The sequence below is a fragment of the Marmota monax genome, unplaced genomic scaffold (assembly GCF_021218885.2).
Source record: "Marmota monax isolate L192 unplaced genomic scaffold, Marmota_monax_Labrador192_F-V1.1 WCK01_AAM20220418_F8-fsc00019, whole genome shotgun sequence".
NCBI lineage: Eukaryota > Metazoa > Chordata > Mammalia > Rodentia > Sciuridae > Marmota > Marmota monax.
The window spans coordinates 4,304,142-4,330,984 of record NW_026695242.1 but is presented as its reverse complement, the minus strand read 5'-3'; the positions used below and the strand labels follow the sequence as shown (position 1 = coordinate 4,330,984).

General features: G+C 44.5%; 1 protein-coding gene across 1 annotated transcript; it reads right to left on the bottom strand.

Annotated features, from left to right (window-relative positions):
- Positions 1 to 307: 307 nt before the first annotated feature.
- Positions 308 to 24,770, bottom strand: Dusp29 (dual specificity phosphatase 29). The gene is made up of 3 exons (XM_046419942.2): positions 24,459 to 24,770; positions 10,736 to 10,956; positions 308 to 1,332 (listed from the first exon to the last, which is right to left on the bottom strand). Exons 1-3 carry the CDS (start codon positions 24,698 to 24,700, stop codon positions 1,103 to 1,105), a joined length of 693 nt encoding a protein of 230 aa, XP_046275898.1. The 5' UTR covers positions 24,701 to 24,770; the 3' UTR covers positions 308 to 1,102.
- Between the last annotated feature and the right edge of the window lie 2,073 nt (positions 24,771 to 26,843).

Below are 26,843 nucleotides of genomic sequence, written 5' to 3'. Positions count from 1 at the left end.
CGCCTTTCCATTGTTTCCCAGTAGGCCTTTAGCACACTCTCTTGGCTTTATCCAGGTGGTTTCCCTTTCTGGTCATTGGCTGCTAGGACCCCACCCCACCCCCACCCCTCTCTTTCTTTGGGTTCAGTCTGGTTCAGGTTCCTGGCTCTAGAAGCCACCACGACCCATTTGGTGCTGCTACCATTTTCTCAAGAATGAAGAACACACATGCTCACAGTGAGTGGCTTAGCTCACCCCTGAGCCCCCCTGACTGCCCCATCCTCCCATTCCACAGCAAACCCCTTTACAAATACTTCCTGGTGTGACTGAAAACAAACCAGCCCCAGCTGCTCTGGCTAGAGGCACAGTCCTGGTCTGCTGAAGGGTGTCTCCTCCTTTCCCTCTTTGTGCAAAATTATAAAGCCAAACTCTTGCTTGTCCAAATTTGCCACAATTTATTGAATTTGTCTGAGTAGTGGCAGCTCTGGCCACCATTCAGAAGAGCCCTGGCTCCCTAAGGCAGGCAAGAAGCCAAGGGCAGGGGCTTCTAAGGGGCTCAGGACCCTACTCCCCACCCCTGCCAGGCCAGCAGCATCCGTGAATGGTGACTTGGGGATTCCATGGGTAAAGAATGCGGGGTGGCCTCCGGAGGCCCTGATACCTGTGAAAGCTCTCCTGTAACACAGCTGCACAGGAATTTTCTGTGTTTATAGAAAATCAAGTTCTATTTTTAAATTATTTTTTTATAAGAATGTGACTTTCAGACAAAGCCAAACATTTAATCACAACACAATTCCCACACATTTTTAAATCCTTTTCTGTTTCCATCTTTAAAAAAAGAAGAGGGAGAAAAAATTACAGGAGACTGCAGAACGGTGCTCTCATCTGTAACCAATTGAGCCGGGCGCCAGTCTCCCCCCACGGGGCTGAGGCCTGGACTCCGCCTGGAGGCGGCTCTGAAGCCTCCCCGCTCCCAGCACACACTGGGAAGTTTAATAAGATTATTAGGAAGAAGTCAAGCTTTGGTTTTGCTGTCCCTTCTCTGTGACCAAAGTCATGGGGCAGCGCCATTTCAGCTTTTTTTCTCCATCCCAAGAGTCTATGCTTGGCGGTGAAGAGGGTCCTATGGCTCCCCCTGGCAGTCCCCACGCCGGGTCTGTCGCCTCTGCTGAACCAGCTGCTTGTCCAGTTCTCGAAGTTGCTTCAGAAAACCCCGGTTGGGTAGGACGCAGCGATTCTTGGCCACTTGTTGGACAGCATCCACCAGAGTCATGTTCCTGTGGATCATCAGGTAGGCCAGGACCAGGGTCGCCGACCTGCTCCGGCCCATGGCACAGTGAACCAGGATCTTATCTGCAGATGGAATTGGGAGAAGAAAATCCACACTGAAGGGGTGGTGTGGCTTGTGGAGAAGGCCTTGCATGAGGCCCAGGGAGGCCTGCTCAGTCCTGATTGGCTCACTCAGCTCTCACCCACAGCCTGGCTACACCCACAGCTCCCCAGGTGCATGGGGGAAACTCTCATGGTTTCTTTGTCTTTGTGAAGGTAATTTGTACATAACATACTTTGTATGCTGCTTGGCACCCATTAAAAACTTAATAAATGGCATTAGTTGCTGGGCACGGTGGTGCAGGAGGCTGAGGCAGTAGAATTGCAAGTTCAAAGCCAGCTTCAGCAACTTAGTGAGATCCTGTCTCAAAAAATAAAACAGGGGGCGTGGGGGGGGGTGCCGGGGGGTTGGCTGGGATTGTGGCTCAGCGGTAGAGCACTCGCCTAGCACAGGCGGGACTGGGTTTGATCCTCAGCACCACATAAAAATAAAGGCATTGTGTTGTGTCCATCTACACCAAGAAATAAATATTTTTAAAAAATAAATAAAAAATAAAAAGGGTTGGGGACTTAGGACTTAAGTCAGTGGTAAAGCACCTCTAAGTTCAATCCCCAGCACTAAATAGATAGATAGGAGATGTTACTGTTGCCTTGGTAAGGAAGGGGAAGAGGGAAATGAAGTTAAGGCTCTCACTTGCCTGAGTACCTCTAAGTGAGAACTCCCAAGTCAGTGTGCTGAAGAAATGATTTTATGGGTGTGTGTGTGTGTGTGTGTGTGTGTTTAATGCTCATTTATTATGTTGAATAGGGTAGTCACTAGGGTTCAAATTTCAAAAGTTACTAAAGGATGCCCTGAAAAGACTCCAGTGCCTCAGCTCCCAGGAGCCGCAGACATTATCAATTTTTTCTTCCAGAGAGGAATCAGTGCATATGCATAATGAAATAGATTTATTTTTCTTCTTCTTTTTTTTTCCCTCAAAGGCAAAGTTCTACATCCTTTTCCATACCTTGCTTTTCCATTTAACAATATATCTTGGACATTTTTATCAATTTGTATATGAAGGATTCGTTTAATTTGTGTGTGTGTGTGTGTGTGTGTGTAAAACGAAATTCCTCTGTAGAGATAAGCAACTATAGACAGAATGCATTCCCTGGGAGACCCTGGAATGACCATCCCATGCATGGGCTACATGTGGAGTGGAGAGATATGGATGCTTTTTACGTTATCTGCAGTGCTGCTAGATTTGACGCTGGATAAGGAGAGCTGCCTCATCCCCTATGGCCCTTTCTGCAGCCCAGAGGGCATGGTCTGCCTGCTTGGCATCCTTGAGCATCCATGTAGCCAGTGGGGCCCATATTACCCTGGCCTGATCTCTTGCAGACCTGGGTTCCAGACTGGATTCTGCCACTAATTGCCAGTTGGCTAACAAATAGGTAAGTCACTAAGCCTCTGGAGCTCTAATTTCCTCAACTGTCAAGGAGGGGAGCAAAATCAGATCAGCAGTGAGCAAATCTAATTCTATAAAATTACATGGTTGAGTTTTTTAAAAAATTAAAGTACTTTTATTGTCATGTGCCAAAGGAAAGGGATGAATATTCTTCAAATTTAAATAAGCTACATTATTGTCTATTCTAGCTGTTCTCTAAGTGTGTTCCAAGATCCCTGGGAGTTCCCAGGAAACTTTCAGGAGATGCATGGAATCAATAGGATTTCCATCATCGTACTGTGGTGATATTGTCTGACTGTGTTGACATGCATGCTGACATTGCCTTTGTGACCATCACAAAGGCAATGGTGTGCAGAACTTCTGCAGTCTTAGCAGGGATCATGGCACAGGCACCAGTTAGACTAGTAAGCAAATTGCTTTGCCTGCCCTCACACACTCTCAGGGGGCAAACAGCAATTTCCCTTAAGAATAACTTCGATGAAGCAGTAAAAATTAGTTTTATCAAATCCCAGCCCCTGGGTGTACTTTTTAATATAACATGTGATGAAATGGGATGTATACATAAAGCACTTTGGCCCCATACTGAAGTACAATGGTTGTCTCAAGGAAAAGCACATGCGAGCTGATTGAGATGCGAGCTGAATAGCTGCTGTTTTCAGGAAACACATTTTTCCTTGAATGAACAAATGACAGAAAAACCATGGGTATTCAAACTTGGGAATTTAGCAGCCCTCTTCTCAAAAGTGAACCAAGTGAGCCTGTCATTTCAAAGAAAACCACTGACGTATTTGTTGCTGGCGATAAAATGCAGAATTTCAAGCAAAAATTCGAATTTTGGAAAACTTGTATCCATCACTATGAGATGGACAGTTTCCTAATACATTATGATTTTTTTTTCCTTTAAGATAGATGGTGATATTAACAAGTGTGGCTTTTTGGATAATCTGCAATGAAAAATGTCAGCATTTGAAAGAACCATATAACTTAGTGAACTAGTATTTCCAAATGAACAGTGTAGGACATTTTAATGTTATATCAAAAGATCCACTTAAGACAGACCAGTGGAGTTTAATGTGAAAGTATATGAAGTTCATTGATACGGTTTCTGATTCCACATCACAAGTGACCTTAAAATATTTTGTTTGTGGAGATTTGGTGCAGTTTCAAAGAAGACTATCCACAATTATCTGAAAAGCCTATTAAAATATTCCTCCCTTGTCCAACTACATATATAAATAAGGCTGTATTTTCTTTAAATATTTCAACTGAAAGAGCTTATAACAATAATCTGAATGCAGAAGCAGATATAAGAATACAACTGAATTCTGTTAAACCTAACATTGAAGAGATTTGTGAAAAATGTAAAATAATATCACTCTTCTCCCTAATTTGTTTTGGAACACATAACTTTTCATAAAACTATGTAATTATGTTGCTATACAATAGGTCTGTTTAAATGAACAAATATCTTAATTTTTTTCAGTTTTTACTTTGAATAGGGTAAATATTGATAGGTATAGCCTACATAGACAAAAGGTCTTTGGTATTCACTAATTTTTAAGAGTGTAAAAGAATTCTGGATCCAAAAAGTTGGGAACCAGAGATCTGGAAGAAAAGCTCTTTGGCCTCTTCCAAGCCAACAGCTGGGCCTCTCTGAGAAGCCAGGAGCTTCAGAAGCTTCCCATCCCTCAGGCTTCCATTTGGTGGCGCTCTAGAGCTCACCTAGCTCATATCTCCTTTTATGCTCAGCCAACCTTCAAGGATTCATTATCATAATCCTTCCTTTGCAGATGGGGAAACAAGCTCATGGGGGTGTGATGACTTTGCTAGAGGTTGCCCAGAAAGCTTTTGCTTGGAATAGCTCAATGCAACATATATTTGAGGCCCTACTGTGTGCCAGCCCAATAGCCACTAGAATCTCATTGCTTTATCTGTGCTCAGAGCAACAAGATTCAACTGACTGTCCCACCACTGCCAGTGGGTGCCCTCTCCTGTCGCTATGGGATCACTCTGCTGGTGTCACAGTCATTGGGACTGCTTGAGCTCTGTGACCCCAGTGCTGGCCCTGTTCCTGAGTCTCAGGCCTGAAGCCTGAAGAGTTGTCCAAGAAGACACTCATGGACATTGGTGAGTTTATGGAGCATCACAGGATACAAGGACAGCTAGCTTCTGCATAGAAGTGGCTCTGCATGTTCCTCTCACTGCCACCACCTCACTTTCCTCATTGGACCAATGCCCAGTAGAGTGATGATGGTCAGAAACCAAGGCAGCATGAGAAATCCATGTGGTGCTAAACACCAAGCACCTGGACTCTTCTCTCCAGCCCTACATGGCTGGAGAAGTCTGCGCACTCCAATCAACAGTGAGGACAACAATGGCCTCTCCACAGGCAGAGCCTGGCACAGGGAGGTGCTCTGTAAATAGCTCTTCATTTTATCACAATTTAACTGATCTCCACAAGCTCACCAGGCCCGCTCATCCTACGTCTCCATGTTGCTGGGCCTTTCCCTTCTTCACCTTGGCCAGAAAGGGAGGCAGGAAGCAGGTCCCCCTTCTTTATTGCTACTTAGGGCTTAGGGGATGGGGGCCCCACATTCTTGCCCAGCATAACTGTGCTTGTGGGGTGTGGCTGCATCCAGGCCAGCGCATGTCTACCTCTGGCATTCTAATCCCCACGGGCTGCTCCAGAGGCTGCCTGGCCCCTGGCCAGCTCTGCTGATAACTAAAGCGTTTCTTCCTCTCCTGGCAAAAAGAGTAATTCTTCCTGTCATGACTAAATACTAAAACAGACGAAAGCTGTAGTTCATTAAGCCTTTGGGGAGCCTGAAGTCTGTTAAGTGAGGGGGGGGAGGGGAGAGGAAGGCGGAAGGTGGGGGAGATGGGGGAGGCAGGCGCAGGGGAGCTGGAGGGGGTGGAAGGGAAAGCGGGAAAAGAGGGAGGAGGGACATTCAGTTGTGGCAGGAGTTCCTGGAGTTGAGTTTGGTTTTCAAAACCTCCACATTCATGCTGTCAGCCATGAGAACTAGATGGACCTTCCTAGGGTAAAGAGCCTGCTGTTCTCTTTCCTCTCTGGGACTGTCCCCAGAATCTCAGGCCTCTGCTCCCTCTTTGCTCAATGGCCCTGCCAAGCACCATCCTTTGGAGCCCAGGGTTGGGTGGCAGGAATCAGTAGAGTCAGAAGGCCTGTTCCCAGCACTGGCCTCATGGAGAAAGCAGGAGACTGTGAGTTGGATGCCAGCCACAGGTAGGGTCCTCGGCAAAGGCAGCCTTGACAGAGCTGGCATTTTCTATATCACTGGCTTCTAAATCTTTCTGCACAACCCCCAGGAAATAACAGAGCAGGATGAAATTCACAGCTGACACCTGTATTCTCTTCTAAGCACTTTATGTTGTCAATGTCACCCAATGACATTGATGAAGTTATTTTCTCCAGTTTATAGATGAGGTAACTGAAGTGCAGAGAAGGGACTTGTCCAAGTCACACAGTTAGGGAGTGGCAGACCCAGGATCTGAGCCCAAGCAGGTGGCCAGTGTGCCTGTCAGTCAAAAGTAATCCATACCTGCACTGCCTGCAAGGCAAGCTGATATTTTCTATTTATTTCTAATTTATTCAATGTTTCAAAAAGAAACACCCAAACAAATTGATTTTTGATCCACTGATAGGTCACAAATCTGTATCTGGAAATGGCTAGTTTCCATCAAATGTTTCCCCTATGTCCCCTTACCAACAGGGTGTGTGATGGACTGCCAGGGTGTGTGTGCCATAGAAGACAGGAGACACTTGGTGATCTGGTCTGGTTAAGGCTTAAGGAATCAACCAGAGCCAGAGAATCAACCTCTTGCTAGAAGCAGACTTCGTTTATTTATTCATACCTACTGGGTCCATAATAGATTTTAAGGGAGCTTCAACAGTAGACTAAAGACTGTTTATTTAAGAAAGAAGGAATCAGTTTGGAGATGTGGCTTAGTGGTAGAGTGCTTGCCTAGCATGCATGAAGACCTGGGTTTCCTCCCCAGTACCATGAGTTAAAAAAGAAAAAAAGAATGAACCAAGGGTCAGTGCTGATTCTGAAATTTGATCTTCAGGCAGGCCCTGATAATCACATGGGAACAGTGAAGGCACGCCAAATGTATTCTGTCACAGGTTCTTTTTCTGATGAAGAAGGATGAGTTCACTTGTTTCAGGTCCCATAACCAGCTGACATGCCTTGCCTTCCATGATAATTGGTACCCCTCATACAGCACAGTCACCAGATGCTCAAAATAAGGGCCAAAGACGCTTCCATGAAGTCTCAGTGATGGAAGGAACCCCTTTCCTTGGCAAGGGCATGTCCTGACTGCTGCTTCTGATTAGCTCTGTGGCCCTGGGCAGGTCACTTGACTTCTCTAGGCTTTGGTTTTCCAAGATCTCAGACCTGGATGGCAGACTAGATTATTTCTTAAGATTTTTGGAGCAGGACTGAGGCTTTCTGGAGAGTTCATTCAGAAGGTCAAATCAGCATAGAGTGGGGGTAGGAGTGGGCCTCTGGGCATGATAACTGGCCAGGAGTACAGTCTCCCACACACACATCAGGGATGGTTTTTAAAAAGAATGAATATACTGAGCACTATGGCACATGCCTATAATCCCAGTGATTCAGGAGGCTGAGGTAGGAAGATCGCCAGTTTGAGGCCAGTGTGGGAATTTAGTGAGACCCTCTCAAAATAGAAAATAAAAAGAGCTGCGGTTCACTGGGAACAGTGGCACACACCTATAATCCCAGCAACTCGAGAGGCTAAGGAAGGAGGATCGCAAGTTCAAGGCCAGCCTCAGCAACTTAGTGAGGCCCTCAACAGCTTAGTGAGACCCTGTCTCATAATTAAAAAACAAGGACTGGGGATATAGCTCGGTAGGTAGAGTGGTGCAAGGCGCTGGGTTCAATCCCTAGTACCAAATATATAAATATTTAAAACAGGACTAGGGATATGGTTCAGTGGTTAAGCGTCCTGGGTTCAATCCCCAGTACCAAAAGAAGCGGGGAGGACTAGGGATGTAGCTCAGTGATGGAGTGCTCCCGGGTTCAATCAACAGTACCAAAAAAAGAACACATAGCATGTGCAAGGCACTAGGTTCAATCCCATCACAAAAAAAATTAAAAATTAAATTAAAAAAGAAAGAGTGAGTATGACTGGCTGTGAGGGACAGGGGAGAGGGAACAGTGTACCCTTGGCTGAAACGAGTCAATGGAGGACAGGAAAGACAGGAAGGAGGGAGGAAAAAGAGAGACCTGCCTTTGGGCCAGACTGCCCATCAACACCTCTTACATCAGGAGTATAATAAGAAACACATGATTGGATCTGCCTCTGAAATGCCACAAAAGTGTCCCTTGGTTTTCCAGTGCATGACTAGACAAAAGCAGGCTACCCACTGCACGCGTGGCAGGGAGGCCAAGCACCTGTCATCTGCTTTCTCTCGAGTCTATGGCAGTGCTGTTGCTAAGCTAACAAGCATTTTGTTTTGTTACTCTGCACCTTTCAGGGCACAGGTGACGAGCTTATGGCCATTGGGTTGCTTTGGTTTTGCCCTCTCCCGCATTTTAAGAAATATCAATTTGCTGTCAACAAATGTGAGTGATTTTACAGTAAAATCCAGATTGGAGACTTTTCCTGAAAAGTCAGAAATTCTACCATGTTTTCATTGATCTTCACAAGAAACACTGGCTGGAATAAAGCAGCAGCTGCTGGTTTTGAAGGGAGCACAGGACTTTCTTCAGCCCTGTCCCTACATCCCACTGCCTTACACGCGGACACCTTCATTTGTTTCTGCTCTGCATGGTTCTGAAGGATTGATATTTGATGCTTTGGGCTGAGGAAGTCTGTAGACGTTCAGGGGCAAAGGGCACTGAGAATGGAGCCCAGCTCCCACCTGACAATGCTGTCACATCCTGCTCCCTGATTCTGCCCAGCTGATCTAGGCCTCACATCCTTTCAATCAATCTGGTTGCTTGCACATCCTCTAGCCTCTCTATATATCCTCTTCCCTCTTTTTCTTTTTTGGGGTACCAAGGATTAAACTCAGAGGCACTTGGCCACTGAGCTATATCCCTAGCCCTATTTTGTATTGTATTTAGAGATAGAGTCTCACTGAGATAGGGCCTCGCCATGTGACTCTAGATCTTGATTCTTTCCTGATCTGGCAGTGGGGGCAGCCTCTCAAATGCTGTGCCAGGAACCTAAAACAAGCTTTCATGTGAGTATATCATACAAGTTCAAAGTTGGAATGTCTTTTTTCCTCCTTTTCTTTCTTTTTTTTTTAGGATTGGAAACTTTATTATGATGATATGCATATGCTGGCGAAGTTATATGCTTCACAGTACACGACCTCTTTTTATCAAATGCATCCGAAAGCCTGCTGTGCACCAGGTTCTATGCCAAATGCTTTATGTGTGTTACTGCTGATCTTCATTATAACCTCACAAGGTAAATATTTTCATCACCAGATGGAGACACCAAGGCTCAGAGAAATCACATCATTAGTAAGTTTTGCAACAGGAATTTGAACCCAGTCCTGTCTTCTCCAAAGTCTGCCAGGTCTCTTCCATTAAGGGGGAGTTCTAAGACATAGAAATGGCAAGCAAGCACATAAAACAGAAACTGAAAGATTGAACTGTTGTAGGCTTTTGTTTTTTCATGTCAAATGTGTTTTCAGTTAACTTCAAACACCACGAGGCAAACTTTACCTTATGGTGATGAGTAAGAGTTCAATTACTTTTTTCATCCTGCTTGGAAATCCAGAATGTGCAGAACACAAAAGATAATCCATAAGTAGACTTGTAAAAAAAATGACTTAGAATTGAGACATCTTTTAACACAAGCACTTCAGTTCCATGGTTTTGTTTTGTTTTTTCCCATAGTGACATTGCTTTCTGAACCATTGATAATGACAAATTGTTAGTAGCTATGGCTGGCTGTGGAGCTAGGGCCACTGTGGGATGACTGTCCAGCAGAAGTGGCCTAGGCCCAACCCCAGGTTGCAAATTCCTGAAGCAGGTCAGTCGGTCAGTCAGTGAGCCTTGTGATTCCAACCTTTACAGCAAGAAAGGCTTTCAGTAACTGGATACCCTGAGTTATGTGATGTCCCCAGAAAGGAGTGTGACACATGGGGCTGAAGTCAGAGTCCAAATTAGGGAGTTAAAGTCCTTCTGGCCTCTGTGGAATGCAATAATGCAATATGCAGCAATAATTGCATATTGTTTTCCCTGGTACATGCCTAGGCTGTGCCCTTTTCTCCAGAATAGCCTGTAGCCTTTCCTAAATTAGAGCAGCTAAAACTGTATTTTTGAGCACAAGGACTAGTACTATGATTTAGAAGATGGATAATCAACGCTGGGAAACTTGAACATTGCAGGTACAAAACTCAAATTCTCAGATACAATTTAGCCAAGGTTGTCAACTTGCTATGGGAGGTCTTGCTACACGGAGTGTTGGAGGGTAGGAGGATGTGCGCTTGGAAATTTAGTGAGACTAGAAGAATTTAAAGTCTCTCCATAGATACCCACCCTGAACCTGGCTAGGATCTTGGCTCCTTTTTGGGGGGTAGGGGTGGGGGGGCTGGGGACTGTACCCAGAGCCTCCAATCGGCAAACATTCTACCACTGAGCTATACGCCCAGACCCCGCCTTTTCCTTTTGAAGGATGGCTGATACTCCTCAGGGAACACTTACTCAGACCTAATGATAGCCCTTCGCTCTAAACTCTCACGATTCCGATTCCTCAGCGGTCATCAAAGTCGGAACCCCACCAGTAGCATGCTCGGTGAGGCTGGTCCTCAAACCATGACAACCTCCCGAGGCTCAGAGGTCTCCTCATCAACCACATGCAACCTTAGAGCCTTGGATAGGAAAATCACGTTTTCAAGGCGCAGATCCCTCAGGGGGCGGGGCCTCTTATGGGGCGGGGCCGGGGCTGGGGGCGGGGCCGGGCCGGGGCGGGCCTCTTACTGCGATCGTCTTGGAGAGCCGAGTCGACGAAGGCAGCCGCGGAGTAGAAGAAGACGCTGAGGTCAAAGGTGGGCACGTCGTCGGCCTCGACGCCGTGGTACTCGATGGGCATGTCGCGGTAGTATTCGGGCCCGGTGTCCACGTTCCAGCGGCCGTGGGCCGCGTTCAGCACGTGCGTGAAGCCCGCCTTCTGCAGCCCGTAGCGGTCCAGCGCCGTCGCCCTGGGCACAAGGGAGAGGGGATGGTCTGCCATGCGGGGCTTGGCGCAGACGGGGCGAGTGGTGTGGACTTTGGGGTGGATGGAGGTGAGGAGGGGACTTTGGAGGACCATCCAAGGCTCTCTTCACTCAATTCCGGTTCCTAAAATAAGGTGATTTCAAATGAAGTCCCAAAGCCCTGCTTAGACTAACCCAGGGGCCATTCACGCCATTTGGTCTTTTCATCCCTCAGGATTGGAGGATGGTGTGACTGAGCTATTCATTCATCCATTTTTTCATCATTTACCAAATCCAGCTAAACCTGGCACTGAACACTCCTGCTGGACTGGGCCAGCCAGATCCCCCAAAAGGTTTCCAGGATAACCCATTCACCTGGGCCGATTTCATAGAGCCCCAGTAGACCCCTTAAAGAGGCCTCTTCTCTGAATCTTCCGGATATTTATAGGGTTTTTCAGGTCAGGACTAGAAAGAATGGCTAAATGCTGGTCTTTGTGAGATTTTGATTGAGATTGGGCAAAATTTTCACAGGGTTGGTGGGCACAATGTGAAACAGTTACTTTGGTGAGTCCTTGGCCTGGTTGAGTAAAGCATTGTTCTGAGGTCAGCTTTTGAGTATCCCATTGTTTGAGTTACTTGGGGAAGTTCCTGAAGCTGGCAGAGAAGTCATTTAGTTTTCTTTCTTTTTTTTTAATATTTATTTTTTAGTTGTAGTTGGACACAACACCTTTATTTCACTTGTTTATTTTTGTATGTGGTGCTGAGGATCGAACCCAGGGTCTCACATGTGCCAGGCAAGTGCTCTACCACTGACCCACAACCCCAGCCCATTTAGTTTTCTAGACAAGAATTTCCAAGAAAGAAGAGCAAGGTCCTGTGGCCTTGGAACATGACTAGACGGAAAGGCAACATGGTAGACTATCAGAGGAAGCAGGAGTTGTTGCTGGGAGGGCAGGTTGGTTGGGGAGCTTTTGGGGAGGGGGGTCCTCCTTGAGACTGCCCCACCACAAGGGTCAGCACTTGGTGATGGAGGGGAAGAGAGAGGCAAGAGCAGACCACACCAAGGAACTCACAACCTGAGATATAGAGGCTGGAGATAATGCAGGCCTTTCAGGAAATGTTTGTTACTTTCTGCAAACTTTTATCCCCAAATAGCGATTTAGAATCCATTGGGTATCATGCACTGTTCTGATGCTGATGTTACAGCAGGGAAGAGGTTAGTCATGGTCCTTTGGGAAACTCAGGTTCTACTAGACATAGCAAATAACAAACAAATAAGATCTCAGTAATAAGAGCTGTGAAGGAACTAGAGCCATGTCACAGGATGCAGAATGACCATGGTCCTGCTTTTGGTAGGATGGTCGGTGTAGGCCTCTGCCAGGAGGTGGCATTGAAGTAAGGGAGGGGGAGAGTGTTTCATTCAGGTTGAAGGAACAAGTGCTGAGAAAGGAGACCGGTGTGGCTGTAGCAGAGGGCAGAGGTGGGATCCTGGTGTGCTCTAGCAGGCCACAGGAAAGAGTTTGGATCTTATTCTAAGCCTTAGAGGGCTTTAAGGGAAGGGTGAGCACTGTTGGCCTTTTATAAAGATCAATCTGGCTGATGTGTGGAGTGGGATTAAAAAGGGACCAAAAGCAGAAGCAGGGAGGTCTGCTGGAGGCTTCTGCAGTTGTATGGGCAAAAGAGGAAGGAGGCTTGTACTAGGGTGATGTCACAGAGGGACAACCAGATCTGGCTTTAAGAAGACATCTCCCTCAATAGCACAGAGACCAGCCTGCAGCTCAGGGAAGAGGTGACATGGGTCTGGAACCCTAATAATAAGAGGACAGGAGTAGCATTGTGCTTCAGCTGAAACCTCATCTCAAGGCCACTGGGAAAAGGATGTGAACTGAAGTGCCATATTGGATGGCAATAGGGACCAACACCCTGGGCTGAGAGGAGTCCTGCATCAGAAGCACATGCCATGGCCCCTCTCCAGTGGTGTTACTGTCTCTACTAGTTTCTTGGAGCTTTTTGTTTGCCGTGAGAGAAACCATGATGGTCTCTAGAGTTTGGGAAGGAGAGACCTGAGCACAGGCGTTGAGCCTTTAGAAACGTTTGTAAACAGCCTGTCGAGCTGTGGTGTGGGGCAGTGGGGAGTTCCACCAAGGCCTCCAGCTGCCTTTGTGCTGGCATCCTGACAGTGGAACACATTCTGCTTTCAATTTTTCCTCAGAAAGGTCTGCTTTTCATTTTTCTTTTTGTCCCAAAGTATGTATACAACAAACATTATGCTTTTGGAACCCAGATCTGCACTCAATTAAAGCTTCCCCTAATGCAGTCCATCATTGCTGAGTAGCAATCAACCCCACTTTGAGGTTGAGCTCAGTGGAAAAATTAAAATTAACTGTTTTTGACAGGAAGCTTGTACCCATCAGAAAGACGGTTCTCTCTGAGTTCAGGAACTGGGTTTTAACATAATCAAATGGCAGTTTGAATAAACAATAGTTTGCACTTTGCTGCTTTTAAGGTCAAGGATCAGGATAGATATGCAACAAGATTCATTGCATGACACCTCCTTATTCACTCTATTGAGCTGGCTTTGGCTGTGTCTGAGAGGCATGAGGAGCGTCAGTCCTGGTCAGTGTCTGAGACCCACTGCAGATTTTCAGGGCTCTTTGGCTACCTGGGCCAGGAAGGGGAGATGATGTCCTCACACTCCACTCTGGGGACTACCCCCAGCTTAGTTACACAGAGTCCAGTTGAGGACTTGGAAGAGCATCCACAGCAGAATGGGGAATTTGCAAATAAAACAGTGCCTCATAGATCTCAGACACACAGCAGCTGGTCCCCAGTTGGGCCAGACGCCCAGCTCAATAATTATTGGACGTGGGGTGGGGATTGGGGTGGTTGTCTGGTACGTAGTGTTTTGCTTTTAAAATCTCAGGGCCAGATACATTCTCTGCCTTGATATGTTATGTGGGAAAGAAACTAAGAAATGCAGAGGCATTTTGAGGTGGAGGCAAAGAGAAAAGGGCCACATGGCCCTGTCCTGGGCCCATTTATGTGTATATGCTGAAGGAGAAGAGACTTCAGAGGGAAAAATAGATTTAGGAATTTATTTTTAGAATCTGGATGATGCAGGGGCGGTAGTGTCTGATTGTTTCAGAAAAATCCTACATTCGATCAATTTGTTCATTTTTTAAAAATAATGTCATTTAATTACAGAAATAACATATGCTGATTGTAGAATGTGGGAAACATAACCCCCCCAAAAGGAAAAAACAAAAAACTATTTCTAATCTGTTAGAGATATAAGATTTTATAATTAGCCTTTTGTTTGTTTGTTTGTTTTGGTACTGGGGATTGAACCCAGGATGCTTAACCACTGAGCCACTCCCCAGCCTGTTTTGTATTTTATTAGAGACAGGGTCTCACTAAGTTGCTGAGGCTGGCTTTGAACTCACCACCCTCATGCCTCAGCTTCCCAAGCTGCTGCCATAGTGACCGATGTTTATCATTAGCCTTTTGATATAAGATCCTCCAGTTGTCTTTCCATGGATAGATTTGTGTATTTTATAGAAAGGTGTTTTTAATACAATACTATACAGTCATATTTCATTTCATTGTGCTGCACAGATACTTTTTTTTGTGTGTGTGATGCTAGAGATGGAATCCAGGGTCACTTGCATGCTAAGCTATATGCCCAGCCTCAATATGGCATTCTTTACCAATCAAAGGTTTGTGGCAAGCCAAATCTATTGGCATCATTTTTCCAATAGCTCTGATGATTATTAGCATTTTTTAGCAATGAACATTTTGAACTGAAGTATTTACATTGTTTTATAGACATGATGGTATTGCACACTTTAGCTATACTATTATGTAAACACAACTTTTATATGCCCTGGGAAATCAAAGAATTTGAGTGACTTGCTTTGTTTTGATTTTTTTCTTTATTGTGGTGGCCTGGAACTGAACCCATGATGTCTCCAAAGTATACTTATGTGTACAGTTTCAAAAACTTTGGCATGGTGCTATATCATAAACGTCTTCCTTTGTCAACATATGTCCTTTTTTTAATATTTATTTTTTAGATGTAGATGGACACAACACAATGCCTTTATTTTTTTGTGGTGCTGAGGATCGAACCCAGGTCCCGCCCATGCTAGGGGGGCAATCTACCACTGAGCCACAATCCTGCCCCTAACATATGTCCTTTGATAGCGCTATGGTAGTCTCACATATATCTCCCAAACTTTATCTCACCCATCACTTTGCTGTATTTCTTTGGGAGCATCTGATTATGTTCTTACGGGTGATTTCTTGAAGTGGAATTGCTGGGTCCATGGTATGGACATTTTTTAATATATTTTATACTTGTTACTAAGTGGCCCTCTAGAAAACTGGTTCAGATTTATATTCTGATTTTTTTTTTTTTTGCAAACTTAATAGGCAAAAAATAAAAATGTGTTAATGTTTCCTTTTTTGGTACTGGAAATTGAGCTCAGGAGCACTCTACCACTAAGCTACATCCCCAACTCCTTTTATTTTATTTTTTATTTTGAGACAGGATCTCTTAAAGTTGCCCAGGCTGGCCTAGAAATCACGATCCTCCTATCCCAGCTTCCCAAATTGCTGGGATTATAGGTGTGCACCATGTGCCAGCTAATGGTTCATTTTTATCCACCTGTCTGAACTATAAGGTTGGACATTTGACACTCATGTAGTGGACTCATGCAGTTCACTTTTGAAGAACATACCCCTGTTTTGACTCAGTTCTCTTTAGCTGTTCCTTCCTCCTACAAACCTCTGGCCTTTCTGTGGATTCTGACTTGAGATTGGAGGACTGAGGGAGTGGGCATCTTTCTTCCATGGCCCAGTTTCTTCAGTCAGACACTTCCCTCCCTTCCTCCTTCTCTGGCCTGGCCCAGCCTCCTGCCAGCCCTCTGGAGTTGCCCTTGAAAACTTGCTTGACACCCAACCTTAGAGGAATGATGGAGAAGTGCACTCCCTATGTGGAAATTGCTTGGGCAGTGTTCTTGTAGTTTTGCTTGTTAAGGCCCTAAATTCCTCAGCCTTTGCAGGCAAGACAATTTTCCCAGGTGTATGCCCTTACACAGAGGGGAGGAGGCACAAACTCTGCATATATATGTTTGCGCAAACCTTATGCCAGCTACCTTCAGGTGGAAAGCAAGATGGTCCCATGTTTCAGAATTCTGCACTGGGCATTGAAGAAAGGCCACTCACGACTGGGCCAGTTCTCCCTATCCTGGCTTCAGGAAGACCCATTGCTTTCCCACACTCCTCATGGATTCTGGTTTGCGGGTGGTCTGTGTCCTATAATCTGGCACCTTTTTATCTTGGGGCATGTCACACTGTGGTGGTCACATGTCATTTTATGGGTGTGACCTTGGTGATGTCCTTCATCTCCAGTGGAGTCTTGATTGTGACTGCTCCTTGCAGGTGGACTTGAAAACAGTAGGCACCTTCTGAGCTTCTGATCTTGGTTAATTCACCTAATATGAAGGTGAAGTTCACTGGCCTTTTAGTTTCTTAGGGCATTGTCACTCATTGATGGTGAAGCTTGTAAGTGATGTGGCTGCTTTGGGTGAAAGCTTAAACTCCTGCTTGAGCTAACACAGTGAAACCTTTGAGAGCCTCAGTTTGCCTTGCTTGCAGAATAGAACCAATTACACTGGCAGTACTTTCCTTATGAGTTTTTGGTGAAGTTGAATGATCCAATATTCAAGCTTCTTTGACACATTAAAATAAAAATTCAGGGAAAAAAGGCAGTGGAAAAATGTACATCAAATATGTTTATCTCTGGGAAATAGGATTATAGGGAATTTTAATTTTCTTTTCGTCTGTGTTTTGTAGATTTTTAGTAATGAACATGTTATGTATTCATTTACTATTTAATGTGTACCATGATTGTATTGATGTTACTTCCTTAGTACTCAGGAGAGACTTGACTATTGCAAAGACATGGGGTGGCCTTGGGATTTTAAACTCCTGTTAAAATTTCTTCCTGTCTGCCCCATTCCCCCAAACTCCAGTCCTCTAAGGATAGATGTGAAGGGAGGAGAGAAACTATCCACTGGGGGCCTGGTTTTTGAGCAATGATGTCACATTAATGATTTTCTTTGCTAACTGTGCAAAGAGTCTCTTTTTTAAAAAAAAATATTATTTTAGTTGTCAATGGACCTTTATTTAATTTATTTATATATCATGCTGAGATTGAACCCAGTGCCTCACACATGCTAGGGAAGCATTATTCCACTGAGCTAGAACCCCATCCTATGTGCAAGGAATCTTACTGTTCTTTGGGGCATTGACTGAGAAAGCTTCATTAAGCATGAGACCTAGCCAGGCCATGGTCTCATGCATCTCCCATGTGGCCATCTTGCCCATGACTGGTGTCCAGTTGCACTTAAGTCAGCTTCAATAGTTGAAAGTTCCGAGTCTAGGTGTTCTAATTCCTTTAGGTGACATCCAGCATTTTAAATTATCAGCCATGGAGTGCTTTTGCTGCATTCTAAACTTGCCATGCCACACCTTGGAGGAGCAGGTCAAGTTTTAGTTTTGCTTGGTGCTGAGAGGCCAAGTTTTTTTGCGGGGGAAAGGGATCACAGGTACACCAAGGGCAAGTCCTCTCTCATCTGAGGACTCTTTTTTTTTTTTTTTTTTCCCTGCAGATTGATCTGCCTCCACCTCCTTTTCTAGTTTCTCCAGCTGGAAACCCCGGAGATACCTCTGGCTTTTGAGGCTGTTGGCCTGGTTGGGAGCATAAAGTCAGAACCTGTAAGACAGAGCTGAGTGCTCCCAGGAAAGCAAGCTCAGCTGTCAGCATCTGGCCATAGGCATTTGGGAAGGATCAGGCTCTGTGGGGAGGGCAGCTGGCTGTTGAGGATCCTAAAAACCAGACCTTGGAGGCAACGATAGCTTTAATAAAAAATGGGGAACTGCATAGGACCTCTGCTATTCAAACAGCAGAACAGCTTAACAGCACCCTGGTGTTGGTTCACAGGGACACCCACATTGTGGCAGGGGAGATTTCTCAATTATCCTGTTTCAGCCGAGCCTTATCGTTGCAGGCTGCCCTGCCTAGGAATTTGCAATCACTTTGAGAGTAGCTAGGATATTTCCCCTCCTGCTGACTGTAGGGGGAAAAAAAAAAAGAAAAAGAAAAAAGATTTTGCTAAGCAAATGAAAGATCTGAACAAGATTAAAGTGAGAATATTTAAATTACAGAAACTTAGTGCTTTCAAGCATACTCAAGCATTTTTGAAGCACTCATTTAGGGACTGCTGATTGATAAGAGGCGAGATGAATTATTCTTATCTCTGAGTCCTTGGCTCTCTGGAGGGCAACACTTGGTTAACCTAATTTGAATCTAATTTGAATGACTTAAAAGTAATAAAACAAGTATGTGCTTGAACCTAATGAAGCCTAATTTATTTAATAGGACATTTCTTAAAGAATTTTATTTTAGAGCTGGAAGGGACCTTTGAAATCATCCTTTATTTAACAAATAAAGAAACCAAGTCCCAGAACAATAAAATGCTTTGCCAAAGGCCACACAAGGCTACTGACCACACACAATGGGAACTTGAACTCTGTGCCTTGAGTCCTGTGGGACAGCTTTTACAGAGCCCATGGTTTCCAGTGTGGCCGACTCAGACGCCTACCAAGTTATGGGATGAGTGGAGAGGGTGCTGGACCATGAACGAGGAAGTCTTTCCTATGGGAATATCTGCAACGTGGCCTGTTGGTCAGATCCTACCCCCTCCATGGACCCAGTAGACCCTCCTGTCTGTGGCCTCTTCTCATCAGGCTGCAGTGATGGAACTGCCTCTCCCCTCCCCTGAGAGCCGGTGAGCAGTGGGGGCTTGGAGTTTCCAGGCACTGTGTTGGGTGAATCCCCCTGAGAAAACCTGGGTTTGAGAGGAAGGCCAGGACAGTATCTGTGGTGGGGAGGAGGAAAATAAGTAGAGAAGGCCCAGGAGGAGGGTCCTTCCTTCCAGCACTTGGCCTTGCCTTCATGATAGGATCTTATGGGAGAAATTTAACTCAGGGGTATTTTGTGTCCCAAGGCTAACCTTGAGGTAGAAGGACCTTTAGTGGTAAAGTCTAGCGTCTGCTCTTTACTTTCCCCACACACTGAGTCAGATTTCTAGAATCTGCCTCATCTGTAATCCCATCTAATATTTCATACTTAATGAGTGTTCCATGCAGTGCACTGAGCATCTGAAATGTGTTAACACATTGAATCACATTTTTTTTGATGGGGGGTGCAGTGGGAGGGTATTGGGGATTGATCCAAAGGTGCTTTACCACTGAGGCACATCCCCAGCTCTTTTTATTTTTTATTTTGAGACAGGGTCTTGCTAAATTGTTGAGGCTGGCTTTGAACTTGCAATTTTTCTACCTTGGTCTGGGATTACAGGGGTGTATACCAGGCCTGGCTTGAATCCATGTTTTATGGATGAAGCAATTGAAGCTCAGAGAGCTTGAGTGACCTGCCTAACACCACACAGAAATCACATTTGGGCTGGGCAGAGTAGCGCACACCTGTAATCCAAGTGGTGTGGGAGGCTGAGGCAGGAAGATTGCACGTTCGAAGCTAGCTTCAGCAATGGTAAGGCGCTAAGCCACTCAGTGCCACCCTCTCCCTAAATAAAATACAAAATAGGGCTAGGGATGTTGAGCTGTTGAGTGCTCCTGTCAATCTCCAGTACCAAAAAAAAAAAAAAGAAAAGAAAAGAAAAGAAAGAAAAGAATAGAAATGAAATCCATACTTGGCCTCAACTTGGTGGCTCTGGAGTAGACAGATGCCCAACCATTTTGCCTGTTTCCATAAAGAGGGCCAAGAATAAGCTCCATCTTGGGGGAGGTCTGGCTTCCTTTAGGTCCCAAGAGTCAATGGCCTAGGCCTCAGGAACAGATAGGTAGGGGGTCCTAGCTGCTCCAGACATCCACCCTTACTCCTGGGTCTGAACTGCCTTTATTTCCAGAGCCTTGGCATTTGACTTTCTGAGATGCTTTAGGGGAAAAGAAAACCTCAAATGTAAATATCAAATTAAAACTGTGGCTTTGTGTGTGAGGAGCCAGCTTTGAGCTTTTTGTTGCTCTGGACAACAGCTACAAAGAGACCAAGAAACACAGGTGACCTCGCCTGCTCACCGCCCAGGTTATAACCCCTATGTGGTCGCATTGGCAGTGGAATTCATTGCACTTCCAATAAGCCTCTGGGATATCGTTAACCTTGTTAAGTGGCTGTCACAGGAGGGAGCCCTGAGCCGAGAAGGGGCCTGCAGCAGGCCATGCTGTCTTGGACTCTGTCCCCCAGCTGGTCATGTAGGTCCCACACACCTGACCATGGAGCCTGGACTGAGTGTCTGTGTTTGTCTTGGGGCTCGATTAGGCAGGACTGGATTGAATTGAAAGGGAAGTGACAGAGCAGGGTTATAGTCAGCACGTCTCCTGGTCTGGAACTCTCTTCAGCGAAAGAGTCAATTCAACTTCCGTGGCCTCATGAAGGAAGTGCTCTCCCTGCATTCAGTCTTCCTCAAGCTACCCCTTACCTGCCTTTCTGGATTTCTTTTTCACTAACAATAGTAACAAAACATTTGCATTTATGTGTTGCTTTATGAGTGACAAAATGCTTTCACATATCTTAGTTCTTTGAAGCTTCTCTGTAACTGAGATGAACTCAGACCCAGAAAGGTAAAAGGCCCTACCCAGAGCCACTACTGCTCTCCAGGTGACTGGGGTAGGTTGTTATCATTTAGAATATTGCTGTCCCTCCTAAGGGCAGTTTATGCTTTCCTGTCCCTTTGATGTGAGATGTTAGCATGGACTTGCTTTGTCCAATGAACTATAGGCAAAAATGGTCCATGTCATTCTTAAGTCAGATTATCATTTGCCATGTCTCTCTTTTCTCTCTTCTCCGAGGGAGAAAAATATCCCAACGATATGCCAGATAGAGTCCGCTCCATCAGCCTAGGCCCTGGACTCGAGGGGCTACGGAGTGTAGTCATAATGGACCCACTGTGGACTGTAACATGTGTGAGAAATAAACCATTGTTGAGGAAGGCCACTGAGATGCCAGGGTGGCCTGTTGGATTAGCACAGCTAGTTGAAACTGACCACACAGTGGTAGAGTTTGGATTAGTGAGACCTTCTGAAAGTGCAATGTGTTCAACAGTAGGGAACTGGTTCAATGAACAATCTCCTGTCCATTTGGTACATTATATCTATTATAATTAAATGTATGAGGTGCATGCAATAAGGACGAATGCTTATGAATGAAGCCATGTGAAAAAGATAAAATGAATAATGGATACAGTTACAACTATATAAAATGAATCACTCAACCAAAAACAATACTCTAAAAGTCTAAGAAGAAATATACTAAAGTGTTAATAGGAGTAGCTTTGCAATATGGACTTGGGAGATTGAAAAATTTTCTTCCTTATAGTACCCACTGTTTTTATTACTATAGCTAATCTTTATGGAGTGCTCACCATGTACTAGAGACTGCACTATTTTATATATATATTCTCACATAACCATGGAACCCTATGAGGAAGTTCTTTTACTACCCTTTTATAAGTAGGGAATTAATACTTTTCTGTTCATATAATGAACATATTTTACTTTTACAGTAAGAAAACAGATTTACTACATTTCTTTAATATTTCATCATTAAAGCTGAGAAATTTAGGTCCCTTTTCCTTTTCTTTTTGTCAATGTTATAATAGACATTATTGTATATATTTCCTTATGTATTGGTACTGTTATTTCTGTGAATTATATTTCCTTTATATATATATATATATATATATATATATATATATATATATACACACACACACACACACACACACACAGTGTGTGTGTATGTAGTTGTCAGTGGACCTTTATTGTATTATATGTGGTGCTGAGAGTCTAACCCAGTGCTTCACACATGCTAGGCAAACATGCTAAAACCCCAGCCCAATTACATTTCTTAAAGTGATATTTTTGGGTCAAAGTGAATGTTTACCTTTAAAAGAAGCATTTTTTTTTACAAATTTTAAACTTTCAGAAAATTTTCCAAAATAATACAGTGAGCTGGGCATGATAATACACACCTGTAATCCCAGGAACTTAGAACTCAAGAGACTGAGGCAGGAGAATTGCAAGTTTGAGGATAGTCTGAGCAATTTAATGAGACCATATCTCAAAATAAAATTTTAAAAAGGACTGGGCATGTAGATCTGTGGCAGAGTTCTTACCTGACATGCATGAGCCCCTGGGTTCAATCCCCAGTACCAAAGGAAAAAAAAAATAGTGCAGAGACTGTTTGACAATTAAAGGAATGAGATATTAATACATGCTACAAGTTGGATCAACCTTGAAGAATATGCAAAGTGAAAGAAAGCCAATCACAAAAGGCCACACATTGAATGATTCCATTTATATGAAACTTCCAGGATGGTGATTGCCGGGGGGCTGGGGCAAGGTAGGGAATGAGGAGTGACTGCTTACGGATTCCTGGTTTCCTCTTGAGGTAATAAAAAAATGTTCTGAAATTAGATAGTGACGATGGTTGCACAACTCTGAATATAATAAAACCACTGAATTGTACGCTTTAAAAGGATAAATTTTACGGTACGTGAATTATATCCCAATAAAACTGAATTCAAAAGAGAAAACAGTACAGAGAGTTCATGTGTACCCTTCACCTACATTACCCTAATGTTCTCAACTGGGAAATGATTAGTGCTGTTATACTGTGGAGTATGAAAAGTGCAGAACAGTAAGTATAGTATTATTCCTTTTAAAAAATGTTTAAAAGATATGCAAGTCATTTATATGCAGGTATATGTTTCCTAATATTTGCAGGAACACACATTGAATGTGTGTTAGAATGTGTGTAGAAGCATGCATATGAACTTAATATTGGTCAGCGGTAGAATTAAGAGGGGACAAAGACAGATTATGCAGTTCTCTTTATAACCCCCTATTTTGTTTAATTTGGTATAAAAAGGCATGTAATTTTTATAATTTCTCACATTTCAAAATATTAATGCAAAAAAAGAAGACAAGGAAGGGAGGCTGTCTGTTGGTCAGCTTTCTGTTGCCGTGACCAGACCACCCAACAAGAACACCTCAGAGGGGAAAAGTTTATTTTGGCTTATGGTTTCCGAAGTCTCAGTCCATGGTTGTCTGACTCCATTGCTTTGGGACCAAGGAAGGCGGAATGCCGTGGCAGAGGAAGACTACTCAGCTCAAGATGGATGCAAAGCGTGGGATAGAAGCCAGGGGACAAGATAATCCCCAAGGGCATGCCCCCAGAGACCTACGCTGTAGCCACACCCACCTACCTACAGTGACCACCCAGTACAGTAGTCCTTTGGAATGATTAATCCACCAAGTGGATTAATTCACTGAGTAGGCTACAGCTCTTGTAATCCAATCATTTCGCTTCCTGCAGTAACACAGGAGCTTTTGGGAGACACTTCATATCCATACCATAACACTACCCTTGGGTATTCTCATGGCTAGCAATTTATCTCTAGATTTTAAGCAGGAAGATGTGCATTAATATCACACACAGGGGTCCTGCCCCATCTGCCCCAAAGTTCTGGATGATGGAGTGGGAGGGCTTGGAGTGGTAGTTATAACGAAGGTTTCTGGTTTGGAAAGAACTGCACTTGAACTGTAGCTCTCCACTATCATATTATGGGCATAACTCAACCTTTCAGTTTCCTTACCTTTAAAATGGGAGTAATTAGATAATCTTTTTTGTCGGGTTGACATGAGGCTAAAATGAGATCATGCATGCAACGTGCTTAGTAAAGTGCCCAGCATACAGGGTTTCATAAATAATAGCCATTAGTAGTAGAAAGTAGTATCGACAGTAGGCATTTTTCAGAAAGGGGGATGGTGACAGGCTTACCATCCTTTCAGACACATAGGTTGGATGTTCCTATGCTCTCAACCTGAGGATTGACTTCAGTCTTGTTGCTATTATACCCAGCTAAAAACATGGCACTTGTACTTCCCAGCCTCCCTTGTAGCCAGGGGCAGGGGGAAGTCCTGGGTGGGACTTTTCCTTGGAAAACTGCCCGTTTGGTTTTCCTTTCCCTCCACTTTCTTTCTTTCTGGATCCTACAGTTGATGACCAGAGGCATATAAGCAGTCTGGGACCCTGCAGCAACCCTGAGGAGGGAAGCCAGGCCCTCAAGATGGCAGAACAGAGCACACGAGCTTGGGTCCCTGATGATCATGTAGTCACCGTGCCAGCCCCAGCTTGCCTTCCTCTGGACTTATATGCAAGAGAGAAATAAACTTCTATCTTGCTTATGCCCCTTTTCTGCGTTTTCTGTAAAATGAAGATGAACCCAGCCCTAACTAATAGAATTCTCAGAGAACAACTCTGAAGGCCAAGGTGCTCTCCTGGGAGGTGTGGCGGTGACCTGGGGAGGAGCTGCTGCCTTCTCCTGGGCAAGGCCAAAGTGAAGGAGAACCTGGGTACTTACTCGTCGCCAATGTAGAGCCTGGGCCAGACCTCGTTGACATGGGTGTACTGGGGGCTGCCCTTCCAGAAGAGCCGCTCCAGCTCGAAGGCTCCAGGGGTGCAGTAGTCCTCTGTCTCCCTCTCCTCCTCCGCCTTCAGGGACAGCTTCTTGGCAGATGGGTAGACATTCTTGAGGCTTGTCTTCGCTTCTCCAGATGTCATTTTGAAGTGAAAGGATTTTCTTTCCTTTCTGCAGCTGGTCATGAGAGAGGGTCAGGATGGGGATTAGCAGGGAATGCTAAGGTCAGGAACAGGCATTACAGAAAGAGGTGGGAAGAAGCTGACCTAAAAACATGGCTGAAGAGTCCCTGGCTTGCTCTCCTCCTACTTGATTATCCCAGGCCACACAGGTGAGCAAGGCCAGCCATGATGGCAGTTAAACAACACTCCTCAACATGCCAATGTTTCCAGAGAGTACTGGGGGCTGAGGTTAATTTGCTGCTGACCTAGAATAGGCTTTGGGTTCACAAAATCCTCCCAGACAGCTAGTCCCTTTCCACCATGCTTCTAGACTTTATTCCCTCTTTGGTGCCTACTTTTTCTGTCATCTGATTGGAATCTGCTAGTTTGGGCCATTTTTATCTCAAATAGGAAAGTTCAGAAGCCCCTGGTGTTGCAGGACTGTAGCATGCTTGATAGCTGCAGGGAGCACTTGGCCAGCAGAAAGGGCACATGGCTAAGCCCAGAGCAGGTTTGTCCAGGTCAGCACAGCCAAGGGCAGAAGCAGGGCTTCAGAAGCCTTGGGGTGGGAGGCAAGCTGCTACAGGACGGATAGCCAGCTTGTTAGGACAGTTGGGGTCATGTTCACGGCTCACACCAGGAGGCTGGCCATTGCTGCATTAGTTTATCAGGGAGTCAAAAGAGATATTCATGCTAGGAGCTGTTCTGTCTGCAGATTGAAACATGTCTGGAGAGCTTGTCAGGCTCTGCTAGTGGCATGCAGAAGAAGAGTTTCCATTGTCCCTGAGGAAATGAATTCACAGTGGAATAGGGCAGTGTGTGTTCTATGAGCCAAGTTAATGGCACATGTATGGCCAGACAGCCAGGGAAGGGAAGTTGTACTCATGCTCTGAGACTAGAGGGAAGGAGAAAAGGGTGAAATGACTGAGGAGTATAGAGATAGGCCTGTGGCAGGGAGGGAATGTTATTTATTTGACAAATACAGTCAGTCGTCCATATCCTCATGTTCCAAATTTATGATTCAACCAACAACATTGAAAATATTCAGAAAAGAAAAATTGATCTGGTGTAGTGGTGCACACCTGTAATCCCATTGACTCAGGAGACTGAGGCAGGAGGACTGCAAGTTCAAGGCCAGCCTGGGCAATTTAAGAGAGGCCCTAAGCAACTTAGTAAAACACTGTCTCAAAATAAAAATTGAAAAGGCTGGGGATGAGGCTGAGTGGTAAAGTACCCTTGGGTTCAATCCCTAGTACAAAAAAGGAAAAGGAAAATTGCATCTGTTCTGAACATGTACAGACTTTTTTTTTTTACTTTATTCCCTAAACAATAACAACTATTCATATGGCATATATGTTGCATCAAGTATTGTAAGTAATCTGGAGATGATGTGAAGTATGCAGAAGAATGTGCATAGGTTAAATGCAAATACTACACTATTTTATGTAAGGGATTTGAGTATTGAGTACCCCCAGATTTTGCTGTCCTCAAGAGGTCATGGAACCAATTCTCCATAATACTGAGGGAGGACTGTCCTTAAACTTATTTTGTCCCAGACAACTATTCCAAGTTCTTTACAGTTATAAATTCATTCAATCTGAATAACTGTTATAAGGAGAGCACTATTATTATCCTCATTTTACAGATGAGGAAAATTATAAATTGAGGGTGTTCGTAGCACATGGCCTTAGTCTGTTGAGAGGGAAAGTAATGGAGAATACAATGTGAGGAAGGTCAGGCAGGGATTTGACGAATGTAAAAAAAAGGGCTAGTGGTTCCATAGACCAGTAGGATCAAAGACCACTCAGTAAAATTTGCAAAGGCTTCCATTTATTCAGGAACAGGACAATCTGAACATGAGTAATAAAAATAACTCCTGGGCTGGGGCTGTAGCTCAGCGGCAGAGTGCTTGCGTAGCATGTGTGAGGCACTGGGTTCGATCCTCAGCACCACGTAAAAAAATTAAATAAAATAAAAGGCATTCTGCCCATCTACAACTACAAAAAAATAAAAATAAAAAACCTCCAGCAGCCAGGCACATGCCTAGAATCCCAGCAACTCAGGAGGCTGAGGTAGGAGGATCACAAGTTTGAGGCCAGCCTGGACAATTTAGGGAGACCCTGTCTTGAAATAAAAAATAAAAATGGCTGGAGATATTGCTCAATGA